This window comes from Podarcis liolepis, assembly GCF_965112155.1.
Source record: "Podarcis liolepis genome assembly, chromosome: 5".
NCBI classification, from domain to species: domain Eukaryota; kingdom Metazoa; phylum Chordata; class Lepidosauria; order Squamata; family Lacertidae; genus Podarcis; species Podarcis liolepis.
This window is the reverse complement of record NC_139556.1, coordinates 3,113,607-3,128,391: the sequence shown is the minus strand read 5'-3', so window position 1 is coordinate 3,128,391 and position 14,785 is coordinate 3,113,607. Positions and strand designations below refer to the sequence as shown.

The window sequence follows — 14,785 nt, the reverse complement described above, 5'->3', positions numbered from 1 at the left end:
CAGAACGCAGTAGAAGGGGCAGTGGAGTGGCCTCCTCCGGCGTTTCTAGCTTGACATTTTCTTTTATTTTTACTAGTCTGCTTTTTACTCCCCAGAGGGGCTGGCAAAGAAGGGACCAAGTGCTCTGTCCAACCTCCAAAAGCCCCTCATATAAGAAATAGCAGAGAATTTCATTTTACAGGCTATAAGCTTTAAGACTTGGGATATAGTTTGGGAATCAGGATTCGTCTCAAGAGAGCATCTTATTAATTTAACAATAATTGGACAACTTAAATTGGGGTGGAAGTTGTTAACATTTTGTAACACAAGAATTGGGAATACTGTAACCTAAGCAGTTGACTCCATGTGAAGTTAAAGGAGTATATTCATGTATCTTATAAAACTCTACTGCCTTTTAAATTTGGAAAAAAATGAGGGTTATCATTTGGAGAAAAGATTTAAGAACTTCTTCTTCAGAGAGGTAGGGCCAAAAATATAAGAGCCAAAAAGCACTTTTCTGCCAGTACATCATTGAAAGAGACCTAATTTAAGATAATATGTGACACATCAAAGAATGAATATATGGAATGGATATGTTTGGATGCTTGAGATGTGGAATGGTGGATGCAGTCTTATATGTTATGAAGATGTCCCACAGTTCAAAATGATTGGGCTCAAGTTATAAGGATCAGTTTGCAAATTGACATACTAACAATGGTTCTAAATTGTATAATGAATGTACCAAAGAAACCTGATAGTTAATCTTTTGCCAGTGGTCAGCATAATGCTTGTTTAATACTGACAAAAATTGTCAGCTCATTCTACTGGAGCAGCATACCCTGGTACCCTGTTTTGGAACACAACTTTCATCTGCCCCAGCCAGCATCTCCAATGGTCAAGGATTATGGGAGTTGTAGTCTTAAACAAGAAAGAAAAACAAAAAATGGGTCATTTCTTGAATTTGATAAAAGAAATATATCACACATCTGGTATAGACTGAAGGATAAACTGAGCGAATATTACCTCTTACTTCAGTTTAATTGTTGTAAACCACTCTGATTTTTTTTAAAAAAATGAGTAGTGGTATATAAACATTTTTATAACTAGGTAAGTAAAAATCATACTTAAGGTGTGGATTGGAATTTCTTTAGTCAGAGACTCCATGAGGCATCAGGAGATCTGTGGTGGCCTAGCAACTGTGGTCTAATTTAAATATATTGATTGTGCCCTCCATTTGGTAAACTTCAATGTAAATAAGCAAGGCTTGCATTTTTATTCTAGGGCTTCGTTTTTAGAATTGATACAATCCGAAATTGGTGAAAACAATGCAGTTATCAGTGCAGAAACAGCCAAATTTCTTGTAAATTGTTTCAAGGAGAAATGTCAAGCCGTGCTCATATTGGCTTTTGCAGCAAATGATGATGACGAGGTAAGTATATTTTTATCTGATGTTGTAAACCTGGTGAAACGTGATCTGATCTAGAGCTTTGTGGCTCTCATTTGCATTTACCAGTTCAGCTCACTACAGTTACTCCATACATGTCCTGTAAGACATTGATAGGAAAGCAGACATTTAAAAAACAAATGTTAATAATCATCTGCATCCATGGATTTTTCTGCTGTCTTGAAACAAATAGGGATGTTCTGTGGGTGGGCAAACAGCGCAAGAGCCAAATTATGAGATCATGGTGATTGAGTCTGTAGTATCAAGTGCATGAAATATCAGAGATGTCTGGATATGCATGTCCCAGTAAGAACTTGTAATATTGCCACACAGTTGATATATTAGCTGATACAGTTCGTCCTAATACTTGTGGCTAGATCACATTGGAAATTACTTGTACTCTCTTAGGCTACAAATGGGGGATTCCTTTGTTTGAATTCTTCCCTGTGGGAAGGAAAATAGTCTTCTGATTTGAACAAAATGTCAAGGAAAAGGCTGGAAACCATATCTCTTTCTGAAATCTAGTTCTTTATAGATATTTGGAAAGGAGGAAAATATACAATCATACCATCTTCTCAAATGGATATAATCCAGGAACAGATTGATCTGCTGTTTCTGTTAACTGGTTTGTTCATGCAGTTTAGAAAATCCTGGATCTATGATGACCTTTATCCAAACATTAACACTTCTCTCTCTTATAGACTGGATTTTCAGTTGCAAGGGCAATTCCTGTCTTATTCAGGAAAGCCATAATATAGCACATGGCTCTGCCACTGTAGCCCATAATTATCGCTTTCTAGTCTTAAATTTTATATAATCTGTTTTCTGCATATGATGATTTGCAATTACCACAGTTGCAGTTAGACAATTCCAAGCAACAGCTCTCAGGTTGAATAAATAATATGCAAATGACAATAATTTCCCTTTCTATCTAATCACAAATACTACACATTATTTCAAATGAATATTTATTGAACTTTAATGTAAATATAATTACCTTGCCACAAACGATTTAATTCTGTTGCAGAACAATCTTATATTGAAAATAATGTAGCTAGAGACTTTCTATATATCTATATTTCTTTATTTCAAGTTTGTGTTTAGTTTTTAGAGTATCACCCTTGCAGCAGTATTTCTGTTCTTGATTGTGTATTTGTGATTCTGAGGTTGATTGGATATTTGTAGTACAATATGCTCATTTTTATGGAGGTTTGCATTTGACTATGTTACAAGGCTTTTGAATTAGAAAAAAATCAGTACAGTGGTACCTCGGGTTAAGAACTTAATTCGTTCTTGAGGTCTGTTCTTAACCTGAAACTGTTCTTAACCTGAAGCACCACTTTAGCTAATGGGGCCTCCCGCCGCCGCCGTGTCGCCACCGCATGATTTCTGTTCTCATCCTGAAGTAAAGTTCTTAACCTGAGGTACTATTTCTGGGTTAGCAGAGTCTGTAACCTGAAGCATATGTAACCTGAAGCGTATATAACCCAAGGTACCACTGTACCAAAGAAGGTTGTAAAAAATTCTGCACAAGGGTAATAAAATTTCAGTGCCAAAAAAACCTGAATTCTGCAGTCTGTACAAAACATGCAGTTTTGTTTGTTTTGAATAATCGTGCATTTATGCTACATTGGGACAAGGAACTGTGTTTGCAAGTAAAGCTTACCCCATGACCATTTGCAATATCCTCTAATACCATCTGGCAATTTCAGTAGGCATTTGCTGCCATAGGTGCTAGAAATTTACTTCTTAAGTAGGTGAAAACTGAGATTTCAAACTGTTGCCTGTATTTCATAGGAAGCACTAGTCACGATTCGGCTTGTTGATGTTCTTTGTGAAATGACATCAAACTCTGGACACCTGGAATGTCTGCAGGCTTGCCCTGATTTGCTTGAGGTGACTGTCAGTAAGTAAGAAGCACACACATTTTTAAAAATGTAATAATCTAAGGAGTAATGCTTTGTATTCTACTTGAAAGTAGGTTTTATAAGGAACACTTGACAGTTGTGACCAATAACTTAAAAATAGGAAGTAGAAAATTGATAGCATGTCTTCCAATATCTATATTTGGATGGAAAAGGTATTCAAAGGTTTGCTAAAGGACTACCTAACCATCAGGTAAAACGTATAAGCTTTGGTGCGATATATGTTTATTCCAAGATATTGTGTATCTTGTATTAAAAAATCACATATATGAACCAATGTTCACACACTAATTTCTGCATGCCTCTGTTCTTCACATTGTACAGAATGTGTGAAACAGAATTGAAACTTGAATGCTCCTGTGAAGTAATTTGGTAGTAAATGTTATAATACCTTGGTGTTGTGGCAGCAACTGGAGCTGGAGAGGAGCACAGCCAGAACTTTTCAGCAGTGTTCACTAGAGTTGATTCACATTAAATTGTAGTTTGTTTTTAACTCTGATTCTATGTGACATGTGAACTAGGCTTATGAATTAAAGGACTCTGTTTGATTTCTTATCTATTGTACCAGAGCAGAGGACTAAACAATAATTTCTAAAGTTGCACACTGAGCAATATTTGCTACTTTTGGTGCAAAAGAGTTTACCAGTTAGCTTAGAGATCAATAAGTACTTTAATGAATTTTCACCCAAATAGCCCAGCTGACTAATTAAACACAGGATAGCATGGAACATTGAAACCATATGTTAATGTTGAGGGTTCCCAAACATTCTTAGCCAGCAAGTTTTAAAGTATTTATGCAGCATATTTAAATATGCTGCAAAATACATTCAACTTGATGCTTGAAATGTTGGCTAACTTCAGGAAACTGCAGCAATATGACTCATTATACTAGCCTTAATTGAACCAGTGCATTTAGAACATGAGTTAGAATGTCACATACAGGAACCTGATCTTGAACAGGAATATTTTGTCTAATGTATTTTCTGTTTTTACTTTTTGGAATGATTCCCAGGATACTCTCAGGGACCTCAAATACACACACATCACCCCTCTGACCTCCCCATGCCACCTTTCCCCTTCCTGGGTCGCCCCCAGATTCTCCTTCAGCTCTCTGTCCTTGCAAAGAAGGCCATCTGGTTCCCCTCCTGGGGAGACTTCTGGGACAACCTATTCCAGATTTTAGTAGTGTTTCTTTCAATAGCAGTAAGATGTAGATTGATTTCCTTTTATAATTATATGTTAATAACGATGCAGTAAAACAAAACTTAAGTATCATGGGCATTATAAAGATAATGTTTTAAAAAATAAGACAGAATTATTTTCTCTGTTTAGAAACTTTGCAGCTTACACATCTTGCTGGGAAGCAGAGCACAAACATCTTCACAGTGACTCATTCTGGGCAAGAACAAAGCTGTCATCCAGCTGTGGGGTTTAAGTCACATCTAATTCGTTTGATTGGAAATTTATGTTACAAGAATAAGGCTAACCAAGACAAGGTAAGAAAAGCTAAAGACTGTAAGCAATTCATTGTGCAGTTCATAGTACAAAAAGACATTTATATCTTAGAAATTTTGCAAAAAAAGGTCTCAAGTAAGTAATAAATATGGTATGCTGCAAGGGTGCTTTAAGTCAGTTGTAATATTTAAAATCACTTCCATTAATTCCTGGTGTTTCATGTAGGACTGCATGTATATGCTAAAAATACCAAATTTCTACTTATTATAGGGAGGGTAATAGCTCTGACTGTGCCCCCCTGCTGACTTTTGAGATTTCATGAGGCAGTGTCTGCAAACTTTCAAGCATAGCTTCAGAGCTGTAGGAGCTAATACTTTTGAAAACAAACATTGAAACTAATTTCAAGAAACTAATTCTGCACTAAATATAAGCCACCATTTATTTTTTATTCTCCAAGGCAAATTGGGATGGAGATGATTCATCACATATCTTTTAAAATAGATTGGATCTGTCAGCAAACTCAGCCTCCATTGGGAACAGGGGTAGCATTTAGTGACTCAAATTCCCCATAGTTCAAAGGTGGGTTTATAAGCCACTGGCTAGTTGATGCCTGAGAAATCTTCAGAGTGTCCTATCTCAGTTCATTAAGCAAAGAGGTGCACAGACCTTTTGCCCACACACACAGTCCCTTTCATCTTCCCTTTGTGACTTGCAGCAATTAAACAAGGAAGGATCTTATTAACATATTTCCTTGTTTCATCTGAATTGGGATACTGATTAGCAGATTTGGAACAAGCCAAGGTGTTACACCACCATTTTACACCACCATTTTACAATTGTAAACCAATGAAAATAACTCACTGAGCTGAAATAAGTGCTTTTTACAGTGGTTTTTCACTTCTTGTTGACAACTTGTATGAGGTTGTTTTTGGTGAGGTTTGCTTCTTCATAGCTTCCCTTGGGGAAGAATAGTCATGTTTGAAATACTTGGAATTTTGTTTGGCAAAAAAACCCAGGTTTTTTTTCTTACTGTGAATTTCAGTCCCCGTTCCTGATAGGGATGACTCCCCCTACTGGAGACAGGGAATCTTCGGCTTGCACTGTCCTCTCTAGAGGGGAGGTGTCATCCCATCTCTCCAGGCGGAGTAGCAGAGCAGAATAACACCTCAGCCCTCAAGCAGCTGCCCATGCGCCAGCCCCACTGCTGGAGCACAGGACACTCGGACACAAAACATGTGGTTAGACAGCAATGCAAAAGTTAATGTTCCAGAACTCCTCCCCATATCAATCTACAAATCAACCACAGCAGCCAGTAAAGTCAACAAATTATGCAATGCATAGAACCAGAGGAAGATAGAGGAGGGTGGAATGTCACCCCCCCCATTACGACATATGTAGGTCTGCCTCTGAAGACAGTTAATTCAATGGCCAGGTTGCTCCCCGGGGCAAGCCAATGGCACTGGGTACCAATTAGTTTCCGGACCCAATTCAAAGTGCTGGTTTTGACCTATAAAGCCTTAAACGGCTCAGGACCACAATACCTTAAGGGGCATGAGGTTCATACCTCTGTATAAATCTACTTGGACCCTAACATCATCCTCTGAGGCTCTTCTTCGTGTGCCTCCTCTACAGGAATTTTTTTGAACTAAGGAAGGCCTCAGAATCAGAGGGGGTTTCCCCCTTACTCATGCTCACCTGCTCTGGCAAAGAACCTGGAGAATCACCAAAGGCAGCTTGCCTGGAATCTCCAAATGCATAGATCTCCTCTGTGCCAACATCGCAAGGAGAAAGGCTGCCCTGCAGAGGCGCAGTCATCCTGTGCACAGACGCAGAGAAAAGGTGGGGAAAGCAATGTGACTGAGCACACTGCAGCAGCTGCTCAAACTCCCAGTTAGCACTGGGACCCAAAGGTGCAGTGATAATGCAGCCAGTCAAAACTGCTAGACCAACAGGTGCAGCGATTACGTCTCTAGGAGCTGCTGGGGCCATCCCAGAAACGCTGAGTTGCTGAAACAAAATGGCGTTCCTGCATTTTTTTTTGTAAGAAAGTGGCAGGAAACGCAAGCTCCTGGCCCTGTGTCGCCTCTGTGGACTCCTCCTGTGCCTGTTGGCAATCCAGTCAGAATCCAGCTGCTCCCTACAGTCCCCCCAGAGAGCAGGGTGGGGGAGGAAAACGAAGAGAATGAAGTAGAAATGAATAAGCTGGGGGAGGCAGCCAACAGGAAAACAGAGTGAAAAAACTCACTCAGAAAGATGATATAGCAAACAGGGCGAAGGAGAGGACTAGACAAAGGGAAAATCCACACAAAACAAGCACTCAGGCAAGTGTTTCTCTCCACACACAGAGAGAGACACAAAGACCCAGCCATCCCTTGAGCAGGCAGGGTCATTGGGAGAGAAGGGGTTGACTCCTCCCCTCTGGAGAGGACCTTGCAACTGAAGACCCTGCCTGTCTCCAGTAGGGGGAATCCTCCTCTATCAGGAATAAAAGCATCCCTCTCCATCTGATGAACATTCTCTGCACCTGGCAGCTTCTGCCTTACATATATGCTTACTTTATTCTAAGGTCTTACAAGAAATGGCATGCAGTCAGTGGCTAAGTGGCTGTGCCAGTATATCCCCCTGCCTTGATCCAACATGGGAGTTGCCCATGTGATGTGCACAAGCCACATTTTCTGTGTTTTTACCCATTGCTGCTGCTATGTGGGAGCAAATCACAAAGAAGCAGTTTTGTGGCAGCATATATAGCAATGGTAATGTGTAAATTGGTCCAAAGCTGTGTGTGTTTTAAAAAGTCTGAATATAGAATGGATGTAAGAAAAAAAACTTGGATTTTTAGCCAACTAATACTTGCTTAAAAGATTCATTTGTAATTGTGAGACTAGAGAATTGGTGAGTTTTAATAAGGACAGATCTTTCGACAACTTTTAATATGTTTGAAGGGGAATCTTGCTGAATTAACAGTGATACTTTGTAGGTGAAGAGGGGATTGCTGTACAATGTCTCCATTCTTATTCAGGAAGATACAGGGGGTTGTGATGGACACATGGTCAATTGTAAAACAAGCTGTCCAGCTAGATTTCAGTTCTCTTGCCTCATTTAATTTCTGGATGTATAAGTACTGAGGAAACTAAAGGCTGAACAAATCTTGATTTAAATTGAAACTTTTAGAGAGTGGAGTCTCAGAGACGTGAAGAAAATGGGCATAATTATACTGATAATGTTGTTATAGGATCTTTTAATTTGCCATTGGGGTTTGTATTTGCCTGGAGTAATTGTTCTCAAAATCAACCTATGAAAGGGGGTGGGGGGGGAGAGAGGTGAAACTATGAAATCCTCTTGGATTACCTCATACAGTACTAACAATTGTTAAGTGAAAGGTTGAACTGTCAAACACACCCTGTAAACAATTTCTGTAATCACCATCATCATCTTCATTATCATCATCACAGTAAAAACCACTTCAGCCCTCATTCTGTAAGGGTGACTTATGTGTGTAAGCATACAGATACAATGCTTATCACTGGTCCCTTTGCATAGGCTCACCTGGGTCCCTCTGAACAGGTCAGGTGTGCCTTTTTGGAAATACCCATTCCCATCCATGTCTGCTAGTAGCACACAACTGTAGCAGGATCAGGAATGACTTTCTTTTTTGTTTGTATTGCCTAATTAAGGAATCAGCGAAACCTATCACTGAAGGAACTGCTTCCCCACATGGGGTTTGCTAGCTAATGCTTTGCATGCACAGAATGATATGTTGTGGAGCAACAGGGTCTTCCTCAATGTTCAGAAATGGGTTGAATGATCTTCACCTTGATTTAGATGTCTCATGGCTGGGTGGTGGTGGAGGGCCGTGATAGGGGCAGCATTGTACATGTAAGAAGTATTTCAGGCAAGGGTTTTTTTTTCAACTGGAACTTACTAGAACCTAGTTCCTGCACCTATCAGGTGGGTGCCATTGCCATTCTAAGAGAATGAGGGAAGCATTCATGTTGAGTTCCTCTTTTTCTAGAAAAATAGCACAGATTTCAGACATATTTCCAGCAAAGATGTGTGCAAGAGGTCACTTGGGCCATAGGGAAGAGGAGGATTGCAGTCCCAGATAAACTGTTTGGTGGTTTTTCTTTTGGTCCATTTTTGATTGGCATCCACAAACTGGGTTTAATCAGTAGAGGATGCTGCTGCTGAAGATAGTCTGCAAACACTGTATCCCTCTTGGCACCAGGGCTAGGTAGATCTGGATGTACATCTCTTGTCTCAGATGTTGTGGAGGATGCAGCGCACTGCAGTCATGGCAGGGTCTTCCTCTCCTGTTTCAGAACAGGTGACAAGATTTCCATTCCCCCTACCCACCCCCAATCCCTGCTACCACCATCCATAAAGAGCCTTCTGCACCTTTTAAGGGAGAAATGCTGTGCCTCTGATCTCAGAATGATCTCAAGCGTTTCCAATGGAATGAGCCCACACATTCTACTGTTAATCATCAAATGATTAGAAAGAAGTGTTTATATGAATCCATAGGGCCCACATCGTAGCGCAGTATTTTTCTTTTTCTAGGCCAACAGTTTGGTGGATGTGGCAGAAAGGAAATACAATTAAAAAGTGAAATGGTTTTTAAGAAGTGAAATATTTTTAAAGGTTTCCATTAAATGGGTTTCTAGATTAGTTAGGGCAAGTAATTGGTAGAAATGTACTGTATTTCTTTCTCTGATTTTGAAAAATCAGTGCTGTTTCACACACTGCAGGGTTTTATTGTTTTGGTTTTTGCTAGGCTGCCAGGTTTCTAGAGAAAGCAAACACACCATGAAACTTAGCTTTAACTTTGACATTAAAAAGTGGCATATAATCTAGTGATAGTTTGCTTCATGTGTTGCCCTGTTCAGAAACTCTTGAGGCTCCAGTCATCTCTATACTGTAATGCTTAAGTACTACAACATTGCACCTTGGTTATTGCATATTCTTTGTTGTAAATATATAGATTTCATAGATGCATAAATCACAAAAGTAAGTTACAGGTTTATACAAACATATTAAACATATTAAAGCCTGACCAATATGTATATGCTACTTAAGTAAGATCCATTCATCTTGGAGGACCAAGAAGCTATTTCCCTTCATATAGTTCAGGTCTCTCTTTTTTTGGTCCTCCTTTATGAAAACGATGGAAATGTAAAAGCAATGCAAAAATTACTAAAGTTGCAGTCCATCAGGTTTTTTTATGAAAGGTTACCATCCAGCTGTCAAATAAGAGATATTTTCAGCAATGACACTGCAGTTAGTGTGTGTGTGTGTGTGTGTGTGTGTGTGTGTGTGTGTGTGGATCACTTGTGGAAACTGTAATAAAGTCCAATCATAATTGCAATAGGATGTAGGGTGTGTCATTCTGGGAAGCTGCCACTACTTGGGTGGTTGTGGCGCTGAGATCTCTGCTTCAGTCTGCAAGTGAATCTTGGGAATTGCAACCTCAGCATGAGATCAGCAGAGAGAGAGAGAGAGAGAGAAATCTTCTATTACATACACTCCTTACAAAGACCACTTCAACTTTTCTTATCTCAACGCTATTTTAAACAAATTAAGTAAGGTGTCTGTACTGTTGATTGCATAAGCTGACCTGATTCTTATCTAAGGTACTTAAGTACTGTATGTGCTAAACACTAAAATTAAAACTAAAGGGCAGTTGACCCATCAAAGTTAGACATTCTTTTCTCAAATATTTTATATAGAATTATATTGTTCTGCTTTATAAGTAATGATTTTTCTACATTGAAAATCTTTTTGACTCCGTAGAAGAATTATCATGTATAACAGAGAGTTCTTAGAAACTATGCTACTCAAGTTTAGGTTCAGCATAATTTTGCTTTCATGGCTATATTTAAAGAACACTTTAAAGACCCTTCCCCTCTGCAGGGAGGTGGGACCAATTTGGATGGTCCGCCCCCCGCAACTTAATGGATTCAAATGTTTTCCAAAGAGTGGTAGGGGATGCTTTATCCCATGTTGATGGCCTTTCAGCTGATTCTCTGGTGGTCCGCTGGAATGCAGAGTTAACCAGGGCTATTGACTGTTTGGCTTCAAAGCGCCCTCTCCAATTGCATGGGGCCCGGCAGCCCCGTGGTTTTCCATGGACCTGTGGGCAATGAAACAATCGCTGAGATGGCTAGAGCGCCGGTGGCGGATAACTCATTCTGAAGCTGACCGGACACGGGTTAGAGCTCAATGTCGAGCCTACCAAGTGGGCGGTAGCGACGGCGAAGAAGACTTTCTTCACCGCCTCTATTGCATCTGCAGAAAACAGCAGCAGGAGATTCTTTCAGGCAGTTCGCAATTTAGCGGAACCACCTACTACTACATCCTGCAGTGATTATGATTTTTTTTTTTTGCAGATTCGCTCAGATTCGGGAAGAGATAGACTCCACCGTGGGAGCAGGGCTGGGGCAGGATAGTGCTAGAGTCCCGTCTAGTCATGTTATGTGGGATCAGTTCCAATCTGTTACCTCCGAGGATGTGGACAGGCTGCTTGGACGAGTGAAACCAACCACCTGTCTTCTTGATCCTTGCCCATCCTGGCTTATAAAAGCTAGCCGGGAAGGGCTGGGCGATGGGCTTTGCATGGTGGTGAATGCTTCTGTCTGTGAGGGAGCCTTCCCAGACCCACTGAAAGAGGTGGTTATCAAACCGCTTCTTAAAAAAAACATCTTTAGATGTGGCCAATATGGCCAACTATTGCCCAGTCTCAAATCTTCCATTCTTGGGCAAGGTGATTGAGTGGGTGGTTGCTGAACAACTCCAAGCACGCCTGGAAGAAGCGGACCATTTGGATCCCTTCCAGTCGGGATTCAGGCCTCATCATGGGACTGAAACTGCCTTGGTTGCACTGGTCGATGATCTCCAGCGGGCTAGGGACAAAGGTGAGAGCTGTTTCCTAGTTCTGCTGGATCTCTCAGCCGCCTTTGACACCATCGACCAAAACATCCTTCTGGACTGTCTAGAGGGGCTGGGAGCTGGGAGCACTGTTATACCGTAGTTCCGCTCCATCCTCCTGGGCCGTGTTCAGAAAGTGGTGGTGGGGGATGAGTGTTCAGACCCCTGGGCTCTCACTTGTGGGGTGCCTCAGGGTTCTGTCCTCTCCCCCATGCTTTTCAACATTTACATGCAGCCGCTTGGAGAGATCATCAGGGGGTTTGGGCTGGGTGTTCATCAGTATGCCGATGATACCCAGCTCTACCTCTCTTTCAAATCAGAACCAGTGAAGGCGGTGACGGTCCTGTGTCAGTGTCTGGAGGCAGTTGGAGGATGGATGGTGGCTAACAGATTGAGGTTGAATTCTGACAAGACAGAAGTACTGTTTTTGGCGGACAGGAGGTGGGCGGGTATGGAGGACTCCCTGGTCCTGAATGGGGTAACTGTGCCCCTGAAGGACCAGGTGCGCAGCCTGGGAGTCATTCTGGACTCACAGCTGTCCATGGAGGCGCAGGTCAGTTCTGTGTCCAGGGCAGCTGTTTACCAGCTCTATCTGGTACGCAGGCTGAGACCCTATCTGCCTGTGGACTGTCTCGCGAGAGTGGTGCATGCTCTGGTTATCTCTCACTTGGACTACTGCATTGCACTCTATGTGGGGCTACCTTTGAAGGTGACCCGGAAACTACAACTAATCCAGAATGCGGCAGATCTACATTGGCTCCCAGTACGTTTCCGAGCACAATTCAAAGTGTTGGTGCTGACCTTTAAAGCCCTAAACAGCCTTGGTCCAGTATATCTGAAGGAGCTTCTCCACCCCCATTGTTCAGCCCGGACACTGAGGTCCAGCGCTGAGGGCCTTCTGGTGGTTCACTCGCTGTGAGAAGCCAAGTTACAGGGAACCAGGCAGAGGGCCTTCTTGGTAGTGGCACCCGCCCTGTGGAGCGCCTTCCCACCAGATGTCAAAGAGAAAAACAACTATCAGACTTTCAGAAGACATCTGAAGGCAGCCCTGTTTAGGGGAACTTTTAATGTTTAATAGACTATTGTATTTTAATATTCTGTTGGAAGCCGCCCAGAGTGGCTGGGGCGGGGTATAAATAATAAATTATTATTATTATTATTATTATTCATGGAATGGTAGGTTCTTACAGTCTCATTACAAAACATTTGAAGCTGTGTGAAGAGCAAGTTCTTTTTTCAAAAAAGAAAATTAAATATGAAATGATGTAAACAAAATAATACAAAACTGTAAGGTGCATATAGTTCAAGAGCACATCTTTTTTGCCTTGTTTGTGAATGCAGCCTGAGAAGTCACTTCTCCAGTCTCTTATTGCCAACATTACAGATGATAATGCTGACTTCCCCCCCCAAAAAAATTGAAATGTATTTTTAATGCATGAATGTATGTATCTCATTGTATTATTTTTCATAGTATAAGAAATGACAGTTATTCCACACAGTGAAATATTATTTAGGTAGGTCTCACTGTAACCAACAGCTGCTTTCCCCAGCTAACAGGACAGTATCTTATCCCTGCTGAACCTCAGTCCTTTAGTGGCTTAGATAACTGGAAGGCCAACACGTGCTTTGTGTCAGGGTTTGCTACCCTGTAAGCTGTGCTGCACCCCTGATTTCCAGTGTTCATGTTCAGTTACTGTGCTGCAGTAATAATGCTCATCACATTCATCTCAGATGGGGTTGGTAGTGTTTATGCAGTCAGTAAGCTGAAGCTAGTTTTCTAAATCCACACGAGTAAATTACGTTTTCAAAAATGCTTTTTCAAAGAATGAATGAGAGCAATGTGAGAGCAAGATTAGATGTGATGTTAATTAGGTAAATGCAGTTAACACGCACATTTTCATATGCAATAGTAGCAAGCAAAAGGAAGACTAAGCAACCATATAAGCATCCTTGAGCTCCTTGATGAAAGGACAAGCAAGGTGAAAAGAAGAAGAGAGAAATTATGAATTATACTGAAGTGCATGAATAAAAATCAATAAAAATACATAGCTAACTGAGGTTCTCCCCCCCCCCAACAAAAATCCTGGCTATGTCAATGCTGAAGTAGTAGAGGGAAAGATGAGCAGTAGATTGAGATTAAGGAATGGGGGAAGCTAGTAATAAGAAAAAGAAGGGTGTCCTCAATATTCTCAATGAGTGTGAACTCATTTTCTAGCTTTGTTTTGAGTGTATTGAGCTCTGTTAAACTTAATGACATGCGAATATTTTACATAAGTACAGTCAGCTTAAATTTCAGTGGGATATCTGTTGTAAGACATTAATACAATTGTGTCAGTAGACAGCCACTTTTATTGAATGACACTTTAAATATATATAGACTTTGCAGGGAAAAGGTCAAAATTCTCGTTACATTTGCAGGAGGGAAAAAGTTTTCCCCTCATATGTATATATTTAAATGTTTCATGGTGTCAGTAGAGCAGTGCAATTTTTAAGTATGGCAGAGGCAATGATCATAGTTTTGCTTTCAATGGGTGGGCATGGGGCTTCCTGGTGTGGCTGGGAAAGAATCTCTGCTACTTACGCCATCCATCTCGTATGGGAAGTATATGTCACATCAGAGCCTTTGCCATTCCAGCATATGTATGTCCTGGGAAAAAGAGCCACAAGTATTTCAGCAGTTTTGCAGGATGTGGTAGCTTCCAATAATAGACTTGTTTGCCACAAGCCACAGTGCCATATATTATAAGCCAGCATGCCTGTACCCTAAGCTCTGAGATCTTTAAACAGCAGGGAATAAATGCCCCATCTTTCTTTGGACATGAATTTGCACCTTGCCTTTGTGTAGGGACAATATCCCACATATAAAGCTAACGACAGCAGGTTGCCCATCTTAAAGTCTAACAGGCTAACTGGAAGCTGCTGTGGCTCATTGGACTCCCAGGCTGGTTCACTTGGCATGAAAAACTGGAACTGAAGTTAGATCAGGGACTTCTGTCTTTACAAAGTCCCTCCACCCCAAGCCCTCAGTTACAAGATGAGGCAACATTTGCAACAGGGATAC

The 14,785-nt window shown here is 41.0% G+C and overlaps 1 protein-coding gene across 3 annotated transcripts in view; it reads left to right on the top strand.

The window, feature by feature from the left end:
* The window catches only part of ATXN10 (ataxin 10), a 67,918-nt gene that overhangs the window by 37,098 nt on the left and 16,035 nt on the right, over positions 1–14,785 (top strand). For all 3 annotated transcript variants that reach the window (XR_014526263.1, XR_014526264.1, XM_083503445.1), the window contains exons 7-9: positions 1,261–1,408; positions 3,221–3,329; positions 4,681–4,844. Coding sequence is in view for 1 of the 3 variants with exons in the window: in XM_083503445.1 (XP_083359571.1) it covers positions 1,261–1,408; positions 3,221–3,329; positions 4,681–4,844 (421 nt within the window). In the remaining 2 variants the exon portion in view is untranslated. The remainder of the gene's footprint in view (positions 1–1,260; positions 1,409–3,220; positions 3,330–4,680; positions 4,845–14,785) is intronic.